This window comes from Larus michahellis, chromosome 8, assembly GCF_964199755.1.
Source record: "Larus michahellis chromosome 8, bLarMic1.1, whole genome shotgun sequence".
In the NCBI taxonomy this organism is placed as follows: Eukaryota; Metazoa; Chordata; class Aves; order Charadriiformes; family Laridae; genus Larus; species Larus michahellis.
Genome location: NC_133903.1, coordinates 24,431,710 through 24,459,552, shown reverse-complemented (window position 1 = coordinate 24,459,552; position 27,843 = coordinate 24,431,710). Strand labels below are relative to the sequence as shown.

The following is a 27,843-nucleotide window of genomic DNA, read 5'->3' as shown; positions in this document are numbered from 1 at the left end:
CTGCTGCTTCTGGCCCTTCCTTCCACCCCTCCTGCTATGCCAGCCCAACACCAGTATGGGAAAGCTTCTGATGCTTCCAGAGGCAGAGTATCCAGAGATTTTAGTCTCTCTCAAGCAGAGCGAGGCTGAGTATACCCTGGGCTGCCTTTTAGCACCAACCTTCTGGAAGGGAGAACAGGGCTTTCCATGGTTTTAGGACAAGCATCCCCTTTGCCCACAACATGAGCAGGTGAGGGATGAAGCCCAGAACCGTAGCAGGTGTGTGCTGGTCCAGAGTCCGTATTGCTCTGCTTCATCCCGTCCAACCTCCCGCATGTAAGCTCTTCCAGGGAGGGTTTGGGGGCCAGTCTGGAAGAATAAGGAAGGTGCATGCTAGGCTGACTCCATCATTTCCACTGCCAGGGGTGGTGGTCATGTTTTATAGGTCTGTACCAAGTCAGCTAGCAAAATCTTTACAAGACAAGACAGAAAAATCACTTAAAACTCTTCCTCAAGGGTGTTTCCTGATGAGAGAAGCAAAAAAGCAATTACAGCAAACTGAAATAAAAAGGAAGTCAGGTCAAAAGACAGGCGAGCGTACAATGCGCTCAGCAAGGCCCTGCACTGGAAATTGCTAAAAGCCGCCTAAAATTACTTCCACCTTTTGAGAGTATGAGTAAAACAGATCAAGCTAGGGCTTTCCTCACTTGGGAGTTGGCTGTCTTCTGTCCCAATGGCAGCAAGAAATCACATCAATTTGAGGGAGCATATCCAGAAAGAGACCTGTCCTTGTGTTTCCAGTCTGGAGAGGAGCAGAGGTCTTTCACCTTGTCGTCTTACTGGGTTGGACATTTACAACAACATTGCTACCAGCACTACCTCCCTGCACTTTGGGAGGATGTCCCACATCGCTTGGGTGTTGCTTCTGGATTTCTTATTCTGCCCTTCACGGTGGTAAAAACCTGCTGAAAAGTCGAGCCCTGGTCCCACAGCACCTGGCCATGCACTGCTATTGAAGGCATGTAAATACATCTGTAAATGACGATACATACATGTGCTCATAATGAATGTGCTTGTATTGTAATAGTACTGCAGCTGCCAAGGACGGGGGAACCTAGCTTTGTTTTTCACTCTTGCAGTGATTACTCTTTGATCATTAAAAACTGGATGCTGCCTCGTAGTAGGCAAACAGAGAAGGAAATAATGTAGTTAAAATTGGGGATATTCTTTGTGTTTACATGAACTCCCCTGTCCTGGAGCTATTTTAAAGCTGCTGTTATTTTTCAAGTGAATACACTGGAAGTAAATACTCTCTACCTACTCATGTATGCTATGAACAGTCTAAAAGAAAATCTCTTGTGCTTTTAGCTCACAATGTGCTGCTGTGGTCTTGAGCAAATGCAGGTATTTGTACAGATGCATAACATATTTCAGTGTCTATCACTGTACGCAAGGACTGTGCAGCAGGACATGAGGTCTTGCAGCTACTCACAGATGTCTTCCTGTTCCTCAACCCCAGCCTCCAGGTATCCCTAAGGGTGAGTTTTGGTATGTGAGGAGCAAAGGCTGGTGGGAGGCTTCTCAGTTGAGTTTGCAGGCAGCCTTGTCTCAGCAGGGGTTCCACCCGTAGAACTACATGGACCATAGTCCCAACATGGACCTCAGCCTTCTTCACATACTGCACTTCCGTCCTGCTCGCACGCTGTAACCGGGAGCTGACATGCAAGTGAAGACGGGACCAGGTAACCATCTCTCTGTACTCAGGAAACGCAGCCCCCAACCTCCTAGCTCTCTGGGAAGGAAGCATCTCCCAAAGCACACTACACCAGGTGAGAAACATCCCCAGTCTGCTGGATTTGGTGGCAGCAGCCGAGGCAGCATGGTGTTGGTGTCCGGATTTTCCCCCAGTGCTCCAAGACAGCTGTGCTTTCTGGCAAGGTCAGCTTTCATCCAGCAGATGTAACACTGCGCCAGCAGAAATACTTCTGCGGGGTTGCACTGAACCACGTTAGAGCACAGGCTCTTCTCAATGCAAACGTCAACGCTTTCTTTTTTTCAGGCTCCTGGGGCAAACCATTTTGCACAGTCAGCAGACAGACTTCTACAAGCGAGTTCATCTTCTTTTTAAATGAGTAAGGTATAAATATGAAATCTAGCTAACAACTGGTCCAAGAGTTTTTTAAATGCAAGTGGTAAAACATACATACTAGCAAACTTCCTAAAAGGTCTCACAAGGAAGCTCAGTTAGATCACACCATAATCTTGGTGTCTGGAATATTGTATACTGTATCACACCTTCTCCCAGTTCCCTGAAAATAAGTCATCCATCACTCGCATCACTTACCAAGCAAAATTCTTCAGACCAAATCTTTTAACAACTGCCGACACCTCAGGTTTTAGTAACTCCTCTTTCTAAATTGCTGTCAATCCACCAAGTAATCCAAAAGAACGCAGTGAAGTCATGAAACCATCCCTGCCGACACCACCAGAGGTATTTTCAGGAGCAGCAACAATGGTTAAAGTATTGAGGAAGAAAATTAGCACAGTCCCTTCCAGGCAGAAAAATGGAGGCTGGGCAAGCAGGCCAGCAAAACATGTGGATTCTTGGGGTAAAACTTACCACGCTCAAAGAACACCCTCGCATCGAGGAAGATGTTTCTTTTTAAGACATGCCAGGCAGTTAACAGGAATAGCTGCTGAATAGCAAGCTGGTGGCTAGGCTACCTTCCCGTCACCTGTGCGTGGTTATGAGCCCAGGAACCTATTCCTTAAGAGCCTCTTGCAGCCAACAAGATGTGTGCTGGTAGCTTGTACAGAAACAGACAGGCTCAGAACAAACCACCACTCCTGCTTTGAGATTTGAAGCACGTAGGCAACAATTAAGATAAAATCCTTAATGAGAAAAGGAGTTGATAGCTCTGATGCTTTCTTCTAGCAGATAAACAAGAGGAAAGCCATTACATGAACTGCCTGAGCACATTCATTTGAGCATATCCTCCTCTGGAAAACACACATTCTCACGTAGCAGGGAGGAGCTCAGCAGCACAGTCACCCGACAGTGAATTTACAGGAGGGCTGTCCTCTGGAGCAGAGGCATTTATTACCTGCTTCATGGGATAGCTCCCATTCAGCGGTTGCTCTTCTAAGATGACTCCAGCCTTGCACAGGCCCACAATTTTTTAACTTCTCAAAGCATCAGACACAGCTGGGATCACCAAAATAAACACATAGTTTTCAGTTTTCCTTTCTACTTCCAGTAGAAATCCTAGTGAAATGCTATTTATCTGCCGTTCTGTTGATGAGATCTCAGCCCCTGTTTGTTTTCAGTCTGGAAGGAGGAAAACCACGGTAGGGCTCCTTAAGCCAACAGAAACTTTACAAGATCAGAGGCAGGTCATCACATGATGAAGCTCATCACTTTAAATAAGAACTGCCTGCCCCAGAGATTTCAATGCCTTCTGCTCGGATTAATTGACAAATGATGGACTGCTTACTGCTCCCTGTTTATATCAAAGACTCCTGCTTCAGGCTCCTCCATGCCAGAGGAAGGCACATAGTGTAAGAGGAGGAGGATGGTATGCAGAGGAGCAGAAAGACTGTACAGTAGCAGATTTTCCTTTGCGCAAGGTGCTGTATCTACACTCCACAAGTACAGGCGTATTTACCATGCAACACCTGTGTTAACAAAGTAAGAAAACAGTAGCGTAGCTGCCAAGGACTGGCCAGTGATTCCAGGTCAGTGAGGGCCAGGAGTCTCCAGTGCTGGAGCTATTCTAACTTCTTAGTCTTGAGACAATTTTCCTGTGATGGAAACGAGTTGGGCAAAAGCGATATAGTGAGGGGACAGGAAAACTGGCAAAGAGCAAAGGGTATTGCTACGTTCCACTGTTCACAAACACTGTCCAGCGATCAAAAGTACTCACACAACCGCAATCCCCTGCCTAGGTCAGAGCTCCAGCTCCAAGTGCTTCCCGTAATGCCCTGGCATTGAGGGCCTGTGAGCGAGTCCTCTGCACAGCACAGCATCAGAGGGAACGGGTTCTTCCATGGCCTTTGAAGACATAAATGAGCTAACAGATACACCAGCTACTCTGAACAAAGAAAAATTACTTCTGCTGAAACCACACACTTCAAAACCTCTCTAATGAAGCAATGCTTTAGAGCAGGTGTGTTTGCTCACTAGCTAGATACCGTGACTGGCTATGTCTATTGTAGGCTGTCAGCAACTCAGACTGACCCTGTGAGGGGCCTAGGAGAGACTTCCAAACCCTTTAATATAGCTAAGGATGTAAAGTGCAGAAGTGACAATCTCTGGGTTAAATTAAACTCTAAGGGATTTCCTGTAACTTGCACAGGAGTTAGCAGAAGTTTCTTTGAAGAGTGTTCAACACGCTTTTCCCAGAAATCATCACACATTTTAATTACTCCTTTCACACATCCAAGCACTTTATATGCAAGTCAACCTTCCAGGCAAGTATCATTTTAATAACCCTTTAGTTAAGCCTAGTAGTTTTAATTTCACCAACCATTTACTCTTCCCATTAAACAGACCTTTGTTCAAAACAGTTTCACCATTATGCTCTTACAGGTACAAATTCTACCAATTGCGAACACCAAAAAGCAGACTAACTAGATGTTCCCAATTACCACGACTGTCTAAGCAGAACAGTCACACAACATAAAGGTGTACACAGTGGTGCAGTTTAATTGGATATTAAAACCCCCTACGGCAAGAGCACTGCACACCCCAGGGAGAAGCCGAATGCAGAAAAGGGAAGACTCTAGCTGACAACTTCAAAATGGGTTTGGAAGACGAGGGTGGAAGCTTCAGGCATGGTAGCTTCTGGAATGGTTTTGTCACCTTGCTATCTGCCCTCTCTCTAGGTCACTTCAAACTGTGTTGAACAGCACAGTCCCTGCATGACCTCTCTCTGCAGATCATTTATCCATGATCCCCTTTCAGAGAGGATTTTTATCACGTGAAGATGTTTCCTCATAGAGAGGCTAAGCAGCCCTCAGGTAAGATCAACCCTTTGCTAAGGGGCCACATCAAAAGCCCTTCAGAAACCTAAAACTGTATTGGAACTACCTGCAGAGGAGAATTTGGAGAAGTCTCACTTACAGCTGTAGTGCAGGGTCCAGAGCCATCCCGGCAAAGATAATGTGCATAACAAAAAGTACACAATTTCAGAGACAACATAACACATCCCTAAGAGATGGGATGCTGATCAGTTCCCTAATATGGAGACTTCTTTGAGGAATGAAACTAAAACGACCCATTAGTGAGGTTGGGAGAATTAATCTCCCATTCACGATCAAGCCGAAGTGTTGCCGAGGACAGTGGTTCAGCTTGACCTGAGCTAAGGACCCCACATCGAACACTACAGAACCCACAACTGTAAAACACCTGCTCAGCTGTTGCATGGGTGGAAGGTGCTGAGCAGCCGTCACCCATAAACAGCATCACGTTTAGCCCAAGTTCTGAGACACGGAGCTTGGACTTCGTAACTGCACAGAAATCCAGGGGAATGCAACAGTCATTTTCTACTCTATGAAATATGCAAACAAACAGCACAATCTGTGCTTTACTTTCAATAGCCTGGTAGTAAACGCAAAGGTACGTTATCCTGAAGCTTTACTTTCACGCTGCTGCACAACTTCCTGCTGAAAAGGTGGAATGCATTAGAAAGAAATAAGTGAAATTACGGCAGCTGTCAGGGGAAAGGAAGCAAAGCTTTCTGACACGGAAAGGAAATCAGGGCTGCCACTTAAGGACAAACTGCACGCTTCTACCACAGTGGTTAACACTAGATTAAGTGTCATTATTAAGTTTCAAAGTTAAAAACCCCACTGCCACAACTGAGGCAATACATACTTCTTTGGAAGTTACAGCCTTCGGGTATTTGGCAGCAGCTGCCTGAGTCTGCAGGGCTCGTTTTTAGGGAATTTCTTCTTCACTAAACATTTGAATCTAAATCAAAGCGAAGAGTCTAGCAGACACTTTGGGCAGTACTCAGACATGCCACTGAACACAAAACACAGTTTTGTTATGAGAAGCTTCCTTATCGCAGAATCACAGAATTGTAGGGGTTGGAAGGGACCTTTGGAGATCCAGGAACCCCCCTGCCAAAGCAGAGTCACCTAGAGCAGGCTGGACAGGAACGCATCCAGGCGAGTTTTGAATATCTCCCTCAAAGTAAAGAAGTTTTTCCTCACGTTGAGACAGAATTTCCTGTGTTCGAGCTTGTGCCCGTTGCCCCTTGTCCTGTCACCGGGCACACTGAGAAGAGTCTGACCCCATCCTCTTGACACCCACCCTTTAGATATTTATAAGCTTCGAGATCCCCTCTCAGTCTTCTCCAGCGTAAACAGACCCAGGTCTCTCAGCCCTTCCTCATAAGAGGTGCTTCATTCCCTTGATCATCATTGTAGCCCTCCACTGGACTCTCTCCAGTAGTTGTATGTGATAACATTTAAATGAAGACAACTCCTATGCAATGAGTAGCAAAAGTGGCTTAAATTTGGTCTTTCTCCTGCTCTTTGAATTTTGTGTTCTCAAACATTCACTACTGTAACACTCAGCTGGACAGATTTAGAGTGCACAGTTTCATCAGAGACAAAAATGTACCCAAATCCCTCACCCCAAGAACATGCACCGTCATAGTGAAAATAAAACACTCTTTCCATTATTAACAGACATTCAGCTAATCACAGAAAAGGGATTGGTATTCCCTTGGATAGAAACACTTATGAAATACAGATGGTAACTGTTGAGTTTATTAAGGAACTGGTTTGTGGTTGTTTGTTGTTTTTGTTTTTTCTTTTAAATAACCAACATGATACTTCCCCTCCAAATAAAAAAAGTACTGGAAAGAAAAACTCAGCAGAATGCAAGGAGAGAAGGGATAGTGGGACAACTCTGGACTGTTCTGACTTAGCAAAGACCTGCAACAACAGATCTCCAAACCCAGTGCCAAAGAGCCATCACACTCCAGAGGGCAGGGCCAATTTATTCAGTGACCAAGGCTACAGAGAGAAGTCTCACACCCCACGCACCCTTGCAAAAAGTTCAAGCTGATGCATCATCAGTTCAGCGAATTGGGACAGTGCTAGCACACGTGAATGACTTCAGTCTTCACAAGTCTCACATTTCATTACTCAGTGGTAATTAGGTTATTTTTTCATACAAAGCCAGTTAGTGCAATCTGTACAAGTAGAGGTTCCAAAGATTGCCATGATGTAGTGTTCCCTATCAGCCACCGCTGGGAAGTGGGTCTGGACTGGCCAGAGCGCATGCAGTTGAGTGCTTTCTCCAGCCCAACTGAGCAGGCCTCATTCAGGTAAGACTCTACACCAGGAGACCACAATCACAAGTGAGCTTAAGAATTAAGATTTGTCCAATTTGTGTGTACGCTCATGCCTCCGTAGGGTACCTGACTCAGTGAAGGAATGACCACAGTAACTGCAAGAGTAGGGCTTCTCTCCCGTATGGATGCGGTGATGCCGCTGGAGCGATGCCAGCCGGGTGAACGTCCCTCCACATTCCTCGCAATAGAAGGGGCGCTCCCCAGAGTGAGTCTGCTGGTGTCTTTTCAGCCTGAGCAGCTGGACAAACGCCATGCCACATTCCTGACACTTATAGGGCTTGTCTTGCCGGTGGATCACCTTGTGTTTGGAAAGCAGGTTAGGCTTATCAAAACTTTTGCCGCACGTTGGACAGGCATAAGGTTTACAGTCGTCTTCCTCAGCCTTTTGGTTTTCGGCACAAGGCTGATCAGTATACTCAACAGTGTGCTGGTCACGGTGCAGTATCGACCACGGGTTCCTAGCCATGCCGTTTCCCAAGATCACCATGGAGCGCTCGATCTTGTGCACATTGCGTAGGTGCCTCCAGACATCAGCTGTGCGAATGAAACCCTTGTCACACTCTGGACATTTGTGTGGCCTGTCACTAGAATGAATGAGCTTGTGCATCCGCAAATTTGCCGCGCGGAAGAACTCTTTGGCACAGACGGGACATCGGTATGAGTTTTCCACAAGGTGAGTTCGCTTATGTTCCTGCAGCTCACTCACACCATGGAAAGAGGAACCACACTTCTTGCATCGATATGGCAAAGCTTCCTCAGAGACATGCTCCGGCTCCTCATCAAACACATCAGCAAGAACGGTGTTTTCATTATCATCACGTAGTCGTCGCCGTGGTTTCTTGGACTGCTCAGAGGAACAGTGCTCTAAATCTTTATCTTGACACTGCAGGTCAAAGCTGGTACTGGAGGGAACAAATGCCCCAGCTGTACTCTCACCTCGTTTCTGGTAGTAGGTCTCATAGGTTTCTTTGTCTTCACACCGCAACTCTGCAGGAAGCTCCTGCTTACCTGAAGGTCCAGCAGAGTTGCAACGAGGACTGCATGTCTGCGAGTAATTCATATCTACCTCCTTCTGGAGGCTAGCTGTGTGGCCCACCTTAGTAGTCTTTCTGGAATAATTTGAGTGCTTCTCACCTGTGTCACAAATGTTATTCTCAGAGTCCCAGTCCACGTTCGTGTCCATCCTCTGAGGCATGCGCTGTGTTCATCTGCAGCTCGTCCATGATGTGGATACCAAGAGCTTCAGGTCTTTCATGGTGAGTCCATCTCATTTTCAGTTCTCTTTACAGTCCTCCCTAGAAAATAAAACATCAGTGATTTTTTCTGATATTAGCATAAGATAAAATTATCACAGTGAAGATTTTTCCCCGATTAAAAGAATGGGACAGACTATTAGTTATGCAGTAAGAGAAATACAATCATTGACTATTATATATGTAGAAAATATACATTCAGCATACAAAATACAGAAAGACTACATTTAATGAAGTTAAATCCTCTATCATAACTCAGCCTTTACTACAAATATAAATTGATAAATAAGTTCAATTTTAAATCCACCTAAAGACGAGATATCTTCAGAACTCTGGTGTGCAAACGCTTTAGGCAAAGTCCCATACCATAGCTGCCACCACCACAGGTCTTTTTCCGAGGATTCACGTGTAATCCTTGTTTTGACCTTGCTAAATATGAACTAGGAGCACCAGTCACAAGGTGTTTCCTTTCAGAAACTAGTTAGATAACGCAATGAGACCCAGAAACTGTGTCAGTCAAACAGCCAAACTCAGAAGTAACGTACGGAAGGGGGGTCTGGAGAGCTCAGGAGTGCCTTTGGCCTCCCATCCTGACCAGCACTATTTTAACTGTCTTGAGGACATTTGGGGTCCCTGTGCCACTACCAGCTAACACCATGCAAAAAGGACACACGCAAGGAAGGACATAAAAGAGCTATCCAAAAAGCTTATCAATTGTCCTCCCAGGCTTCAAAGCACAGCTAGCTGGCCTCCAGAGCTGGCCCACTGGAACAGACTTCAAATTCTCTGGGTAAACTCCCTTTGCAGACCAGCCTTGCTAGCAGAAAATACGAGCAATCACAGTTGGTCAGAAACACCTGCCTGAGTCACAGACTTTCTTGCGAAGAAGATGCTTTCATTTATGCCACACCAAAGCATGGGTTCACAAGAGGTTTTCTAGATTTGTCCCAGCAGCCTCTGTTGACAGCAGCTCCACAGGGAGCTTTCACTCACCTGGTTTAAACCTGCATTCACACTGAATCGCTACTCTAAGCTCAGAAATTGCATTTTTCCCATCCTGATGGGTATCTCGGCTGCTCCTCTGACCCCCACCTTCTCCTTCACACCCACTTTTCATATTCCCTTTACTCCTGCTGTTTCTTCACTTCCTTTTAACTGCTTTTGTCTGGGTAAGACTTCTCCAAATATAAGCATATAGATATATAAAAGCATATATACATAAAAATGTACATATTTCTGTATTTCCACACATACATAAAGCTTGTCGATTCAGTTTCAGTAGGTTTAAACAGTTATAAAGGCACTAGGGCGATGTGCATTAAGTGAAAGGTCTTATTCACATCTCAGCTTCATTTGAGACACAAGCTGTGCTTTCTTCTGCAGTGATACAGAAAACAAGCCTGAATTAGTCGTCTCCATTAGTCACTGCCTGGAACAGACTGGCTCAAGTCACCCCCCAACTTCGGGCCGTTCCCATCAATTTACTAACGCGTGCATGAGAACTGGAACTATTCCTCACCTCCCGGCAGGGGCTGCGCACCTCCGGCAGCGCCCCGCCGGCTCGGGGAACTCACCTATTCCCTTTGTTGAAGAAAAAAAACTTTTCAAGGGAGGCTGGCACTGCTTGGCTTAAGAAAACTCCCCAACAAAGGCCCGTCCGGTTTCCACGGCTGGGTGGGAATATATAAATCGCAATGCGGGCTGAAAAATAATTAAAAAAAAATAAAATTAATATAAATAGATAAAAAAGATATTTTTTTTCTTTTCCCCAGGCAGAACGAAACCCTAAACTTTTCCCCGTGGGAAAATCCCACGCCGCAGCCGCCGGTGCCGCGCCCGCCCCGCCGCAGCAGGGACCGGTCCCCCCCGCCGCCTCCCGCCCTACCTGCGGGTCTCCCTCGCCGCGGCCCTCGGCCCCGCCGCCACCGCGCAGCCCCTTGCGCCGGCGCGGAGGCCCCCCGGCGGCGGCGGCGCAATCGCAGCCCGGCGCGGCGAGGCCCGCAGCGGCCGGCGGCTGCCAGCAGCGGGGCGGGACCCGGGCAGCCCATTCCCCCGCGCCAGCCCCGGCTCCGGCGGCGCTGACCTGGGGTGGGTCCGGCTGGGGGGGCGCTGGGACCCCCTCCTCCCCCCATTCCGGCTCCGGGAGGTGCGGAGGAACATCCAGGTGGGTCAAGCGCTGGATGAAAGCCAGCGGGTGCCCTTCATAGAATCACAGAACGGTTCGGGTTGGAAGGGACCTTGAACATCACCTAGTTCCAACCCCCCTGCCCTGGGCAGGGACACCTCCCACCAGACCAGGCTGCTCAAAGCCCCATCCAGCCTGGCCTTGAACACCTCCAGGGATGGGGCAGCCACAGCTTCTCTGGGCAACCTGTTCCAGTGCCTCACCACCCTCACAGGAAAGAATTGCTTCCTGATATCCAATCTAAATCTCCCCTCTTTCAGTTTGAAACTGTTGCCCCTCGTCCTATCATTACACTCCCTGATAAAGAGTCCCTCCCCATTCTTCCTGTAGGCCCCCTTTAGGTACTGGAAGGCCACTATAAGATCTCCCTGGAGTCTTTTCATCTCCAGGCTGAACCATCCCAACAGCAATTTGAAGTAGAAATTTCCACCATTTCTGGAAGACTTCCCCTTCTCCCGAGGTTCTGCAGCCCTCCCTCCTTTTCACACTCCTTGTCAACACGCTTCATTCCCACACGTCCATTTTTACACTCCCATCACTCACATAACTCTTCAGCAGGAACCGTCCCAAGTCCAGTCCCCGTTGGGAACCTGCCAACAGCTTCTGTTCCACTACAACCAGTGGTCCCTGACCCAGTCCCCTCAGCGCTCTGCATTTGTCCCCCCCGTCAATCGTACTGACCCATTCTGCCCTCCCTGCAGTCAAAACTACTCTCCCCATGTAATCTCACCGAGATTGCTCCCGCTGTTAACGCTGCGGTTATGTTGCACGCTGGACCACTATCATCTTGCTGTCTTTTCTTAACAAAATCCCTACAGGTTTTGGAAATAGGCTTCTGCAATTAACAGCAAACACAGAACTGAAATTAAAAATGAACAAGAGCGTACATTGCCAGCACGCAAACAGGGTATATAAGAATGCCCTAAGTTCTACATTTTTGTGATCTCACAGATCTCTCTAAAAATAAACATGAAACCAGAAACTACTCAGCTATGAGTTCAGGGTGAGGAAAAGAAACGTACCTACTCCTTCCACACGGAAAAGCGAGCTACTTTTGAGAGCACAGTAAGCGGCAGTTCAGTTTCTTCAGATTAGGCAGTTAAAAAATAAATTAGCAGCATTCCTTTAATGACAGTCCTTGAATCCATGAGAAACCCGCATGCTGCTTAGTGTGGTGAACCTCGCAGAGAAAGAACCATCATTCCAACTCTCACAAACTAGCAAAAAAACCTCAGGAGATTTTCATTATTTTTATTGTCATTTTTCTGAACTTAAAATTCTTAGACATTTCTTACTGCAATGCAGTAGCTGGGCAGGGTAACGGCTTTCTTCCATCTAAATCCAAGACGCACGGAATCACGTACCCCTTCCACGTCCCTTATGGAAGACAAGCACGTGACCCTCCCCCTCACTCATCAGTACTCATAAGGAAAATTCTAGTCATATGCAATCACATACGGCACCAATATCTGCACAGCCAAGCACGTTTACATGGGGTGCAGATGATGATGATGCCATTTTTTTAAAAAATCCAAATCATGGTTTATTACAACTAATGCATTAAAAGATGGGAGGATGTATGGAGAGAAGAGATGGATGAGTCGTTCTGGCCAAGTCGGCTGTGCAGCCCAACAGCGGCACTTCTGCAAAACCAGCACCAGAGGGTGGTGATAATACAGACAAAGCCACCATAACTTAGAAACCACGTGAGCTCAAAAGCTCTTATTTAACATGCCAATCTTACAAGCACAGATGCCCAGATGAGTCCAGCTAGTCCTGACCATACCCAACAACTGCACATCTCTTTTGACTTCAACCCGATACAATGGCAGCATTCCAAGGAAGGGCATAATGCTAGCAAACCATGGTGTTCCTCATAGAGGATCATGGAGGAAATGATCAAAGCATCTCCAGATGCTCCAGATCCTCCTCCTCAAAAGCATCAATAAGAATGATGTTTTCATCACCCTCACTTATCCCTTCTGAACCTCAAAAGGAAAAGCATTCTTCACGCTGCAGGTCAAAGTTGCTGGATTGGTTGAATTACACTTCTGGTAGTAAGTTTCAAAGGTCTCCTTTGCACTGCAGTTCTATATGGATTTCTTGTCAGACAAAGGTCTAGCAGGGGCCACCCAGGACTAGAAGGTGGTGAGCAATCTTCCTCCACCTCCAGCTGCAGGCTGGCTTTGCAGGCCATCCTTTCTGAGGTTTGTCTGGAATCGCCTGAGTGTTCCTCACCTGCACGACAACTGTCATTAACAGAAACCAAGTCCACCTCCATCCCACGGTATCATATAGTGCTTACTTGTTAGTAATTGTAGAGACAGGCAGTACAAATTCCTGTGATGTCTCACGATTGCCTTCTTCCACCTCAGCTTCCTTAGAAAAGAAACAAGAATTTCATTATCTGCCAGGCAAAGTTAGCATTTAAGACGTCAGTTAATTGAAAATACTTTAGCACTAATAAATAAAGCAGAACCCTCCAAATAGTGTCTCATGGGTTAGATCGAGGACCCAGGGCAACTCTATTCAGTGCACTGTGTCTTCACAATTCATGAGCACAGTCCCAAAATTAACCTCTTGCTTCCAGTAATGAAGAGCAGGCCACTCTACTGATGTTTCCCTTCTACCTTAAAACAAAAAACAAAAATAAGAGGTCTTGTATCATACTGTATGGTCTTCCGACAAATATACTTAGCTCTATCAAGTTTCACATATTTTATTTTTTCCATCTAATACTGAGGTATTTAAAATGTACTCTGCCTTCTATTTCATGCGTTGTATTTATAAGCACCTGATTTCATTAAATTATGCATTCTAAGCCTTTCCCATCAGCCTTGATGAGTTATTCCAGGACACACAAAAAATAAGCTGTAATCCTCAAAGAGGAGGCAGAAAAATAAGTGAAATACCTATCTCTTTACAATATATGATTCCTATTAAAATTACATTATTGGTGCTTTGTACCTGTCCTACATTTATATTCCCAACACACATATATGGATCCCAAATCCTTCCTTTTATTTTTGCTACCTCACTTTTATGTGTTTTAAATGCAAAGAGTCTGTCAGGACAGATGAGCATCTGGAATCTATTTGTCAGTTAGATCTGCTCTGGAGTAATTTTTAATTTTATTTTTTTTTTAAAGGATTAGACTCTACACTCCCATGTTTCCACTAAAATTCCGTATAAAGTGCAAACTTTTTTTTTATTATTATTAAGGGTTTAAAATCACATCCCATCAGATTTGAATTTTTATTGGCCATATAGGTTTCTCCACTGACATCTGGCTACTTTGTTTTAGGACTGCCATAAACACTTTAAACATCTGAGAGCTTCAGGCTCTTCTACAGAAAACAAAAACCCCCCGCAAGTTTTAAGTAGGGGCTAAATTCAGAGACACTTAACTGATATTTGGCTGAAGCTTGAACTTTTCAGTCCCCAGGGGAAAGACGGGCTCCCTTTAGCACACTGAACTCTGGTGAAAGACTAGCAATAGTCTTAGTTTAGACCATTTACTGTTAGAGATACTGAATTTTGCAAGACCACCACCACAGCACCCAACAGCAAGTGTTCTCCTACCAAAGCTGATTACACCACATGCAACACGGTACAGCCACAGAGAAACATCCAATGCTCCAGTAGTTCCCTGCTGAGAGTGAGACTGAAAGAAGGTTCAGGATCAATAATGCTTTCCTCTCCCAAATCACCTGGAGCAAGGAATTGCTCCACTATCTCTAGCCAGCTCCTTTTTTGCTGTGAAGCAAATCCTTTTTTGCTGTGAAGCTTGCCAGGATCTTCTAGGTCTTTGGGTCCCAGTCAACTGGCATCTCATAAACCGGGCACTCGGAAGAAACGAGCACATTGAGAAAGCAACTACAGCCAAAGTCAGCCACAGTTACAAAATCTAGAGTCAGGCTGTAAAGAACGTGGACCAATTAACAGGAAGAAACTAAGCAAGGACAGCAAAAAGCAGACTGCTCAAGTGATAACTTTCTGGTTTGCTTTGGTATCTCCAACCTGCGTTTTCCTGCGCCATGTGTCAACTTAAGACTGTCAGCAAATTTCTATGCAAAACCATTGTCTGATTTTGCAAACATCCCCAGCCCAACTCTGACAGCTCAATCCAAGTGCTGGACGTGCCAGACTGTAAAGGAGCCTGCAAACCAACAACCCGACCCATCTGGTGCAGGGCTGAAGGTGCAAATGCAAGAAGATTCATACCCTATGGCTTTCTGCATTGACAGGCTATGGGTTTAGAGGAGATGCATCTCTCACCTGCACATATACCTTATATACACTTAGTTTTGAAAGCCCACAAAACACATACACAAGCTCATTAAGGAGTTAAAGGAGAAATCTCTACCTGCTGAGTAGCTCTCTCAACAGCCTTGACCTGTACTAATTTGTTTTTATTGTAACTCTTGGATTAACAGGTTGACCCAGCAAAGCATTTGATAATCCGCTCAAATAACCATTCAACATAAAGGAATTTTACTGGAGTACCTGATGTGGCGTGAGACATTTTTAGCGGTGCCCTGGGAAAACACGCACTCTCTGGGAGACCCTTTTTTTGAATAAAAAGGAAACGGAGAGAGCAGCTCTTGCCTGAAACACGGCGCTTCACTCCAGCCACCCCAAAACCCCGCGGAGGGAGTCTCTCCCCACAGGCAGAAGGGCGATGGGCGGGCGAGAACCTCACACCACCCGCGGCCCGGCCAGGCCCGGCCTTCCCCGCAGCAGCCCCCGCCGCCCGCACTCCCTCACCGGCGGGGCCGAGCCGGGCCGTTCGCTGCCCCCCGGCGGCGGCGGCGGCCCCAGCCCCGCGGGGGGAGCGGAGGCCGCCGCGGCCCCTCACCGCGCCGGGCGACGCCAGCGGCAAATACAGCCCAGCCGGCGGCCGCCATCTTGTGGCAGGACCCTCTGTAGGGAGGGGTAAACACCCCGCTCCCGGCCCCCGGCCTGACGGACAGCTCCCGCCGCCAATCGGCGGCCGCAGCCCGAAGGGCGGCCCGGCGCAGCCCACTCCCGCCCCCGGGGGACCGAGCCCGGCCTCCGCGCCTCGAACCCTCCTGTGAGCGGCAGAGGCGGAGACCGGCCCTCGCCACACCTCCAGAGACCGGCCCCTGTCACACCCTCAGGGGACTGACACTGAGGGACCGGCCCCTGTCACACCTCCAGAGACCGGCCCCTGTCACACCCTCAGGGGACTGTCACACTCCCAGGAGACTGACACTGAGGGACCGGCCCCGGTCGCACCCCCGGCGGGACTTTCGCAGCAGGAGACTGGCCCCTGTATGACTGACACAGCTGTATGACTGACACAACCCTTTGTGTGTGTGACATACTCCTGTCACACCTCCAATGTCACTGCCACCACCAGGGACCTCCCCTGTCACCCCCCCGGTGTGACTGACACTACCAGGGACCTCCCCTGTCACACCTCCGATGTGACTGACACCGCCAGAGGCTGGCCCCTCACACACCCCCACCCCCCCGCGGTGGGAATGACACAGTCGTGGACCAGCCCCTGTCACCCCCCCCGTGTGACTGACACCCAGACACCAGTCCCTGGTATTCCCCCAGTTTGACTGAAACAGCCAGACACCAGCCCCCATCACACCTCCACTGTGACTGACATCTGGAGGCCAGCTGTCGTTACACCCTCAGTAGGATGGACACAGGCAGACCGCCCCTGTCACACTGTCACACCCCCACTGTGACTGACACCAGCAGGGACTGCCCCTGTCACACCCGCAGCATGACTGACACTGTCAGGGACCGCCCCTGTCACACCCCCACTGTGACTGACACCAGCAGGGACCGCCCCTGTCACACCCCCAGTGTGACTGACACCAGCAGGGACCACCCCTGGCACACCCGCCGTGTGACTGACACTGTCAGGAACCAGCCTCATTGCTCTCCCAGTGTAACTGAGACTCTGAGACTGCCCCGCTGTCACACACACCAGTGTGACTGACACAGCCAGGGACCAACGCCTGCTCCAACCCCCAACACGAGTGACACGCTGTGGGAACCACCCCTGGCCCCTGACCCGTCACACTCCTGTGAGGCTGACACAACCACCCCCAGTGAGAATGTCACTCGGAGACCAGCCATTGTCACCCCCCCAGTAGGACTGACAGCCAGAGTCCAGCTCCTGCTACAGCCCCTCAGTGTGGCTGACACACCCGGAGATGGGGTCGCCTTTCCACAGCTGTCTCTGACTGACACCCAGGGCAAACACCCCATTGGCACCCTGTACACAGGCCCAGAAAACCTGATGGCAAAAGGTACCAGCACGCCTACTGCTCCCCCAGTATGCCTGACGGGCATCACTCGTCCATCGCAGCCCCGCATGGCACTGATGTCCCCTGTCCTGGCACAGCCGGTGAGCCCATGCCACGTCCCTCCATGGGGCTGAGTACTCCAGAGAGCAGCTTCTGCCCACAGGGGTCCCGCTAGACACAAAAAACCCAACAGGAGATGGCACCGCCACACTCACAGGCTGTTCTGTAGGATCCTTAGCCATGGAAAACACCTTGTCAGAGCATAAAAGATCCCAAAACGAAGAGAAATGTCCTATATCCAGTATGTGTTCCAGCCCAACTGCTCGGTCCTCCTCTGAAACACACCCGTGAGATGGGAAGGGTATTTGTTGTCCAAACATCTTTAAAACAACACTTAAAGGCCCACAAATTCCTTAGCTGCTGGGTGAAAATCATTGGCAAGCAAGTGTAACAGGGTAAGGGACGCTGAGGCACGGTGTGACACAGATCTTTTTCCTGCACCTCATCCCAATTTCGTGCTTACAACCTGCATCCCAGCTGCTCAAGATTACTCCCCTCCCCCCTCCCGACTCCGAGAGTCTGACATAGGTTCAGCAATTCTAAGGACAACTTGTTCCTGATAAAAGTCGTGGCATTTGAACGCTCTCCTGGGGATGTCAGTTCCACCAGTTTATCAGTACAGCCTTCATCACTGCTGTTATACACGTCACCACAGTTTTTCACATAAAATCTTCCGGCTGTACGTTAACACAGAGTTTTTAACAACGCAGGATGGATGTCTGGGTGCAGTGTGGAGCTCCAAGAGCAGAGGTCGTGCCCCCAGTCCGGGCTCTGCCACGCCTGTTGCACGCTGTGATTTATTCTCAAACTGGCTGAGCAGCTCTGTGAAAAGAGACCTGGTAGTCCTGGGGGACAACAGGATGACCATGAGCCAGCAATGTGCCCTTGTGGCCAAGAAGGCCAAGGGCATCCTGGGGGGCATCAAGAAGAGTGTGGCCAGCAGGTCGAGGGAGGTCATCCTCCCCCTCTGCTCTGCCCTGGTGAGGCCGCACCTGGAGTACTGTGTCCAGTTCTGGGCTCCCCGGTTCAAGAAGGACAGGGAACTGCTGGAGAGGGGACAGCAAAGGGCTACCAAGATGCTGAGGGGACTGGAACACCTCTCTCATGAAGAAAGGCTGAGGGATTTGGGTCTCTTCAGTCTGGAAAAAAGACGGCTGAGGGGGGACCTTATCAACACTTATAAATACTGAAAGAGTGGGTGTCAGGAGGATGGGGCCAGGCTCTTCTCAGTGGTGCCTGGCAACAGGACAAGAGGCAATGGGCACAAACTGGAGCATAGGAAGTTCCATCTCAATATGAGGAAGAACTTCTTTACCCTGAGGGTGGCAGAGCCCTGGCACAGGCTGCCCAGAGAGGTGGTGGAGTCTCCGTCTCTGGAGACATTCCAAACCCGCCTGGACGCGTTCCTGTGCCACCTGCTCTGGGTGACCCTGCTCTGGCAGGGGGTTGGACTAGATGATCTCCAGAGGTCCCTTCCAACCCCGGCCATTCTGTGATTCTGTGATTCTGTGTGAGCTGCCCACAGAAAAAAGACTGCACAAGGCTGCGTGAGCGCGCAGCGTATGTGAGCAATCCCCTAAATATCCAGGCTCTATGGGAGAAGCCTCCAGATCCAGGACTCTCTGCTAAATCAAGTCAGGGGTATGATGCCTGTGCTATGCAGATGAGCTGTCATATTGTCTCCCACACAAGACCGTCTCCAAAGGAACCTACACCTACTGCAAATACCCTGCAGCATATGGACATTTATAGGTCAACCTGGAAAAAGTGAGAGTAATGATTGTCCAAAAAAAGCAGGAACCCAAATAATTTTCCAGTGTTATTTTGGAAAACGCAGACACTGAACAGGCTGGATTACACATACCTGAGAGCCATTACAAAATGTCAGATCACCTCTAAAATGCATTAGAAGAAAAAAAAATGCCTCCAGCTTTCTTGTGCAAGAAGAGAATGCAGAATGTAAATAAGATTCCCTAATTTAAAAAAAAGCGCCAGAATGACTTCGCAAATGTATGCTAAGCCCTGATGGGGACAGAGTCTGGGGTCTCACCCTAACAGCCAGAAACATCATCAGGCTGAAACCCTGACGGAAGAGCTTTGCCTTCATGATGTACAATGCAGGAACTCCTCCTGTAACAATCTCAGAGCAAACCCGGAATATTTGTTACCCTTCTCGACATTGAGCTGTAAAAAAAAAAAATAACTTCTGGTGCCAACTCTATGAAAACAACACATGTGTCTTGACAGCAGACTGTTAGATGGTTTAAAAATGAAGAGCAACCAACAATGCAGCGTTTGAGGTGTTGGGGGAGGAAGGGGACAGGCAGACCCCAAAGTCTCTTTGCGTTTCCAGACTCTCAGTGTTCACCTCTGGCACGTACCTGTTATATCTCCCAGCTGGATGCACCATCCTCAGTATATTTTTCCAAAGCTCCAGCCCTTGAAAAGAGCCGAACCTTCTGTTGACTAACATTTCTACTGGAGAGCGGAGATTTCTATAATTAGCATCACAGAGAATTTGGGGAGGGAGCTGTCTTTTTTTATCTTTTTTTTTTTTTTTTTTTTTTTTTGTAAATTTGGATGTTGCACATTTTAAAACAAAACGTCGTACTTAAAACATCAGCACGTCGGTTCATAATTGCAGAGCAGGGAAGAGGAGCACGTCAGTAGTTGAAAAAACATTAAATTTGCAGGGAAGTGACTAAAGCGTTTGCACAGAAGGGGGCAAATGGAGATAAGACAGGCAGCCTGCTTGCATTCCGCTGTCGGGAAACTTGTGCAGCAGAGACTTACCCTTTGTAAGGGAAGCAAGGAAAAAAAAAAAAGGAAAAACTACAGAAACACCTGCACTCTCTTCTCTCCTATGTGTGCAAACTCTCGTTAGGTGAATTACTGGACCACAGCTCGATCAGTGGAGACAGTCCCTTGCCACCAGAACGGGTGCCTCTCACATCTCTGCTGGCATGCATGCCCCCACTTGCAGGACTGTGCTGGGGACTGTCTTCACGAAGGTCACATCATTCCCTGGAGGTGTTCAAGGCCAGGCTGGATGGGGCTTTGAGCAGCCTGGTGTGGTGGGAGGTGTCCCTGCCCAGGGCAGGGGGTTGGAACTAGATGATCTTTAACGTCCCTTCCAACCCGAACCGTTCTATGATTCAAGGGGAAGAAACCCCCTGCCCTGAATGTTTTGGTCATGGCTGGGGTAACCCGCATGTCTGTCTCTGTCCGTTTGCATGAATGCCTTTTCATTTGGCTCCTTTTTAGTTTTATTTGTCATAATTCCCAGGAAGAGGCAGGATATAAAACCCCCTCACCCGTTGGCAGCTATTGAGCCCAGATTGGCCATTTTTTAGCCACTGCAGTCTGTCACCTCCCATGAGAGAGAAACTTGGAATGAAGATGGTTGTGTGGGACCGGGCACGCTCGGGGCAGAAAAGACACTTTGCCTTCAGCCCTGCAAATACTCCATAAGAGCCTTTCTGAATCTGTACCATCCCACCCGTAAGAGGTGGCCGTGGCAGTACTGGCAAGGTTCTTGCCATCATCACAGCGTTCCAGGCTGAACCTCACCAGCAAAATCCCTTTGCATTGCCCACAGCTACTGGCTGCACCAGAAGGACACCCAACTTAGATTAAACACACAAACGTCCCAGCAAAACCCCTCTAACCTATGAGGCACAAAAGGTCTGGTTCGATTTGCGTTTAGCAGCCTTCTGGACCTGAAGTGTAACAAGCGCTGTATCATCTTCTTACACCAGGGAGATATCACAAAACATTTACCTGAAATAGAGGCGTCAGTTCTCCATCTGGTAGGAAAACAAGCTTAACATTTTAAACTGTCTGCAAGATGGGAGCAAATGAAGTCCTGAACGAGTGCAGAAGGGAACAGAATGTAATAAAACTAAACAGGTAATGGCAGATAGATTATCTGGAGGTACAGGAGAACGCCAAACAAACCAGGAGAGAGAGTTTAAAAATAACTGATAACTGAAGCACTGCTCCAGTGCAGAGTGTGGTAACAGGCAATCTCATTCTTGACGTCTCTGTATTTGCTTTTTTGAAACGCTGCAGCTACTCCGATGAAAAAACATCACTTGCCTGAATCCAGCTCACGTTCTTCACATCATCTTACACAGAGATACTCTATGAGTGCCTCTGTGACCTCACACAGAAAGTAAACCTTACTTTACCTAAAACGATCAACTTGCCAAGTAAAATGTAAGTTGTCCTACTTTTTTTTTTTTCTCCCAAGAACTGAAACTTGAGCTAATGAATCAGAAAATGTAAAGCGATCAGAAAACACCTGGAAAAAGAGGTTAAAATAGTTATTCTTGTTCAGCTGAAGAATCTATTGGTTATCTGTCCTAGATTTAATTAGTGAAATTCACAAAGATTGTCTAGCTCAGCACAAAATTTCTGACCTGAGCCAATTTCATATTTGACGGGATAAAATACCGCTACTTAGAAGAGCTAGCTGAACAACACCTACGAAGCGTGCATGCTGATGAGCTTTCAAGAGGGGAAACGGCGTTACAAACCCAGCCTCAATTAGAGGAAACATATGGGAGAGATTCAACAAGTGTGAGGAGCAATCAGGGCGCAGCCTGGGTGCCTTTGGGTCCCCGGGACTGCCCTGGGGGTGAGATTCTCGCTGCTGTGTCCTTGTGGGTGACTTTTAAAGCAAAGGATCACAAGCAACGCAGAGCAGCCAACGCAATCAAAGCCACTGTCATAGGCAATAACTTCAAGATTCCCAAATCGCTTATAAGTACATGATACCCGTATAAAAATTAATGACCCAGTGACTGCAAACAGCAAAGTACAAGGCAAAAACAGATTTGTTGATGCATCTATTTGCCATTTGCTGCCTGTCCTCACGCTGAAAGTGTTTCTGGTTATGGTTACTGTTAATTGCTTTTTATCTAACAGTGGAGCTAAGAGGTTTCAGCTGAGATAGGGTTTCACAGTGTTAGGCAGTTACACAAACATCCAGATGCACAAAAATTCCCCTGTTTGTAATCTGGACAAGGCAGAACACAGCGAGTTATCTCAGGCCAAAAGAGACATTTCTGATCTGGGAAAAAAACAAAACAAAACAAAACAAAAAGGTCGGACTGACCCAGGAAGCATGAGGGAAGGTGAAAAAATGAATCACTGCCTCCTTGTGCTTCATCTGCTACAGCTCACAGATTAAAAATTCAGCCACGGTTGCCTGAATTTTAACTCATCTACAGGAACACACAGAAGCATCCTATTTTCAAACACACCACATCTTCTGAAGACATTCCTCCTAAGGAGGGCTTCCTTGTGCGGTGTCATTTTCTCCGACAGATCTGCTTTGGAAATTTCCTCTCGGGGCCCCTCCAAGCTGACAAGCAAATTCTCTGCATCAGAAATATTTGTTCAGAGGCTGCCAGGCTCATCAGTCACATCCCTGGGAAGGAGGCGGTCCCCGGAGGGGGGCGAATCCTGCTCTTCCCCCTCTTGTTGCCCCTGTAGAAATGATGCTATGGAGGGGACAATGACTACAGCCACATACCTGGGCCACCTGCCCTTTTGTGACACGTGCTCATTTCTCTGTGTCAGGGCTAGGAACAAGGCTGCTGCCTGGCCTTGGTCCTCACAGCCAAACCACAAACACACCAAAGGTGAGAGAGAAACCTGGGCTGGCCTGAGCAGGACTTCCAGCCCCAGCTCTGGGGGTTAGGAGGAATAAGACGTCCCTGCTGACTGCCATCCACCGACATGGGGCTAATTATTTTAGACCTATCCAGGCAGAAGGGAAAAACAAACAACCCCCTGCCCCCTCAACATGGGATGGTTTAAAACGCACCTTTGGTCTGAGGGTAATTCTTCATGGACTGTACGAGCGATTTATGGCACCTCCGTGTAGCATCATGGGTGGACGAGGAGAGGGCGGCTGGATCTCAGGCAGCATCTAGACGGGTGGGTTACCAAAGGCCTCTGACAGCTCCTGATTTACTTAATGAAGAGCTCCTTCCTACAGCTCTGACTGCCGCTCCGTCATTCATCATTAACAAAGCACTTAGGTGTCTTATCTCCGAACAGTGAGATTTCTTGTGTACACATAAATCAGCCTCTCTCGAGCGAGAAAGCTCAGTTTTCACCTAGCCACCTCCTTATGAAAGCGAAGGCTCTGCCACAAGAAGGAAAAACACCTTCCCCTTTTCATTCTCAGACAGGCTACATGACAGCCTTTTTCCCTTTCAAATGTTATCCACTATTTTTCATGCCATGTTCACCAATTATTAAAATGATTTTGCTTAGACAGAGACAGGCAAAGCGTAGCGTAGCTTCTTCTTGTTGTTTTTTTCATCTTCTGTATTTTTGTCACTCAAGCGAAGGTTTTATTTTGTCTCTTTGAAAGATGGCTGAGGACTCATTTGTCATGATTATTCCACTTTTAAGCTGGTGCTGCTCTGCTACGCACCTGAAACCAGATGAACCCAGTGGTGAGCATGTCAGGTTTTGAAAGGTGTCACAGGAGAAAAAGTGCTATTAGTTCATCCTGCTAACAAAGGTATCATGCTGAATTTTCAGCCTCAGCCGTTACTGCTGTGTCTGTGGCTTCTAAAGCCAAAAGATGAAGACACATTAATTAACAAGAGAAGCTGGAAGATAATCTTGCGATTAAGTTATTGGAGTGGGACCTGGGAGAACTGGGTTGATTTCTCAGCCCTGGGCTGGTTGCTATGTGATCTTATTCGAATCGCTGCGCGGAGCTAAACGCAGAACGTTGGGAGCGCCAGCTCCCCATAGGCTGCGGGCGCTGTGGGCAGGGGCTGCTGCACGTGATATTTTTCATTATTACCAGCTGGAGCCTTTCAGTTCTGCTGTAAGACAAATGGGAATGACGTCTTACAGCACTCTTACCCCCAACTCTACACGCATTTCGCCTTCTGCAACTGGCCTTTGCACAAGCTTGCTATTTTTCCACAATCTCCTGTGATTGACTAAATACCTCCTTTTAATGTTTTTTTTCCCCCTTTTCTCCTGTTTCCTAATGAATGTCTTTACCTTCTGTCGGTTGCAAATGTGAACCATTTTAATTAGGTGCTGTTGAAATGTCTTTTGCAGTTTGGCATCCTGTTCGGTTTCGCTCCTCTCGTTCTCTTTGCAGTTCTGTTTCTTCCCACATTGCTTATGTTTTCTTGTTTGTGGGAGCTCTTCTTTATATGCAGAATTTAATCATGCTGCACTCCAATTTCATCTCTAATAAGCATAAATAGGGAAAAGGGCAGCTGAAGCCCATCTCTCCAGATGCTCCTTAAATAGTAATCTCTTTCTCTAGCGTGTCCCTCAAATGTTACGGGTTTCCAGCTGAACTCAAGGACAAAGTGCTCGGCTCAGCTCAATGGATTTGTTGTATTTTCATTTATATTCTTAGATAACTTAATTCCTTCTACAACTTTCAAGATCATACTGAGCCCACACCTTCAACCGAGGTCCAGAACGGCAGGGAACTGCTCAAGAAACTCCACAAAGAACCAAAACCCCAGGGGTGGTGCTATTAAAAACAGTTCCTCATCCCCTTCTTCTCCTGGCCCAGGGCTGAACTACTGGATTTTGGTTTTGCTCAAGTTATCCTTATTGTGTCAGCACCAAATCTACACAGTCTCTTTTCCCCACAGAGATTCGCCCTTGGTGTGGTGCCACTCCATCCTCACTGCTCTCATCTGTGGGCACTGGATATCGCAAGTCATTTTTCTATATTAACCAGATCACTGTTGATCTACTTACATCCAGCTTATCTGGGGAAGTCAGTAATTTCAATTAAGCTGTGTTATGCATTTACTTCTAGTTTTATAAGGGAAGACAGACTTTCCCTTTTATTCTTCTTGATCTCCAACAGCAATACTACAAAAATCATAAAAAATAGGGTCGGGGTGAACAGCGGATGTCTGGTAGTTCACCTCTCTAACACGAGGGCATGGTCAGCCACACCAAAATCTGCTCCAGAAAGAGAATTTTAACCGGCTCCACACACAAACCTTTCAGACGCAGCTTCTCTAGTCTCTCCCATGATCTTCTCTAGCGTTTACCTTACACCTATCATGCCCCTGTTTTCTTTGCCTCCTCTGTCATGTTCAAACTGCATCTGCTGTGCTATTGTTTGAGCCTACTACTTCTTCTCCCACCCAGAGCATGTGTAGCAAGCGTGATTTTTACAAACGTGCAAGTCTGTTATCGGATCTTCTGTCCTGGTTTGAGGTAAAACAGAACCAATTTTCTGTTTTGTAATTTTACTTTTTAGCTGGGCCTCTTCTCACTGACCAAACTCTGAAATTAACAGCACGTTGTTCAGAAACTGTTCACTCCCGGACTGGTGAGGCCTGATTATACCAAGGAATGGTACGCAGAGAGGCTCTTCCTTATACTTATTGCTGCAACAGCCAAGGCCCGCTAACTTCGTTATTTGCCCCGTTAGAGGGTCGGAAGCGGAAAAGCACAGAGGGGTCCCACCTGCAGGGAGGAGCGGACGGGACAGATGACCCAAAGCCGACCAACAGGGTATTCCATCCCGTCTGCATCACGCTCAGTATAAAAGCTGAGGGATCAAAAGGTCAGTTTTCTTTCTCCAATGGCCGACGTCCGAGGAGGACCCTGTCTGTTCGTCTGCCTTTGATCCCGATCCGAGCATTCCTGACTCCAGATCCGTAATCCTGCTCCTGTCCGTCACTGATCTAAGTCTTTCCCTGTGCCTGCTGGTGACGCGATCCTCATGCCGGGAGCTGGATACGGTTTTATATATATTGTATATTTATTATTATTATTTTATTTTATTATTCTTTATTATTCCATTATTTATTAATACTTTCATTAAAGTAGTTTAGTTCTTTTTCTAAACTCGTAAATCTCCTTAGCTGCTCTTCTCCTCTCTTTGGAGAGGGAGAGGGCTGAGGGCCATCTGTCATTCCGATTGGCCAATCCGGCCAAAACCATGACATCCCCCCGCTTAGATTCCCTCCCCTGGCTGCTGACCTGGCCCAGTCCCCTAGAGAAGTGGCAGAGGGCAGGCAATGCACCCTCTGAGCAGCCTAGGGTTTGGTTGAAATCAACCCCTCCAAAAAAAAAAAAAAAAAAAAAAAAAGGTATTTGCGAAGCGAGGATTAGCAAGATGAATTTCAGGAGAAGCGAAAAAATTAATAGCGACACTTCTTTAAAATTCATTTCTCTGAGGTTTGACATGAGCCAGTCAGGCAATCGCCTCCTATCATGTTATCAGGGACAACTGCCTTGCTGCGATGAAATCATTTAGCCATGCGTGGAAGAAGAGAGGATTAGACAGAAGACAACTTGGTGTGTGATGAATGGGATTTACAGGCAAACCCGCGCACCGCACAGTCGCTGCCCTGCCTCCGTCCATGGGAGGGTGACGAACACGGAGCTGATGTCTGGGGCACTTTGTCCCGGTGCTAATTCTGGTCAAAAGGCAAACAACACGGTCAGGCTCTCCTTTGTGCTTTGGGCTAGAAACAAAGCCCTTTGAAGGTGCTCTGGGGTGGGATACTTGGCTTTTTCCTGACCTTGGGAAGTACAAAGGCTTATCCTTTCTTCCACACCTTCTTCGTGGAAGTCCACAGCTAACTTGGGGCAGCAATTCCATCTCTGCAGTTAGGACTTCTGTTTTAATGCTTTCTAGCATGGGTAAAGAAACTATTTTTTTTTGTTCTTGTGCCATAAATAAGCCAAATAAGGACACATCCTTTAGCTTTTTCCCCAGTGAAGTGAACAGCACTTCATTCACCGAGTGCTCCCAGCTCAATCCTGAGGGGACACCTGTTGAATGTGATTCCCTTCTGCTCTTCAACACTTATTGGAAAAGTGGCAGCCGTGCACCGCAAGCTGAGAGCTCTGCTCTGGGCCCACGGCGAAAACCCAAGCTATTAACAAGTGACCTTTCAGCTACAGCGGGTGAAATCTGTGCCCTAAAAATCAATTCCTTCAGCTGCATTTTTCAGGCTTCCTTTAGCCACTTTGGAGGATTCAAAACCTTGATCTGACTTGTGGCTTGAGTCCTTTTTTTTTTTTCCCCAAACAATACACATCTTTTTCAATTCAGGCTCCAGCCAGAGGCAAGAGGGGCCAAACCACCAGGAAAGGCTGTGGGGATGGGATGGCTCTGGCAGGAGCAAAAGACTTTTCAAGAAAGCCTTCTCAGCGCAGGTTTTCAAACCCAGCATTGAAGTGACCTCCAAAATTATCCAGCACGCTATTTACCTAGTGCAGGCTCTGACATATTATAGCTCATGCTTAATTGAAGTAGGAGAAGCCCTTGGTAGCTTGGCTCTGATGGGCACTGTGACGTTTTCTTTCTACAAGGGGAAACCTCAAAGACACTCATGCCTGATAAGGGCTGACTGTTTCCATGGTCCAGATTTACAAGGGAAATAGGTAAAAATATCTACAGCTACTGGAGAAGAAAAGGAAGCCTTTTTGCTGCATGGAGTGGAAACCCTAGCTTCAAAATGAAGGCAGCTAAAATCACTAGTTGCTTTTCAAAATGCTGGCCAAACAGCTGCTGTTTGACGTTTGTGTGTGCAAAGTTACCATACAAAAAAAACCCAAAAAGGCAGGAGAGACGTGTTCGGAAGCACAGCGGTAGCCGCATGCAGAAGAAAACACGTGGCTCCTTCCAGCCCAGGATTGCGGCATTTAACGCACGTCTGGAAGGCGTTGCATCTGAC

General features: G+C 47.5%; 1 protein-coding gene across 10 annotated transcripts; it reads right to left on the bottom strand.

The window, feature by feature from the left end:
• Positions 1–6,734: 6,734 nt before the first annotated feature.
• Positions 6,735–23,160, bottom strand: LOC141747623 (uncharacterized). Of its 10 annotated transcripts, XM_074598189.1 has the most exons (6): positions 15,291–15,704; positions 13,090–13,163; positions 11,515–11,619; positions 10,683–10,798; positions 10,174–10,300; positions 6,735–8,641 (listed from the first exon to the last, which is right to left on the bottom strand). In XM_074598189.1, exon 6 carries the CDS (start codon positions 8,539–8,541, stop codon positions 7,366–7,368), a length of 1,176 nt encoding a protein of 391 aa, XP_074454290.1. In that variant the 5' UTR covers positions 8,542–8,641; positions 10,174–10,300; positions 10,683–10,798; positions 11,515–11,619; positions 13,090–13,163; positions 15,291–15,704; the 3' UTR covers positions 6,735–7,365. The 10 variants fall into 10 exon arrangements, with proteins under 10 accessions (XP_074454290.1, XP_074454291.1, XP_074454287.1 ...); XM_074598190.1 differs by lacking the exon at positions 15,291–15,704 and adding an exon at positions 22,968–22,986 and having other exon boundaries at positions 11,515–13,163; XM_074598186.1 differs by having other exon boundaries at positions 11,515–14,448.
• Positions 23,161–27,843: the final 4,683 nt, after the last annotated feature.

Coding starts and splice junctions, on each gene's coding strand:
- LOC141747623 (XM_074598194.1), bottom strand. CDS start 8,541: ATGCCTCAGAGGATGGACACGAACGTGGACTGGGACTCTGAGAATAAC.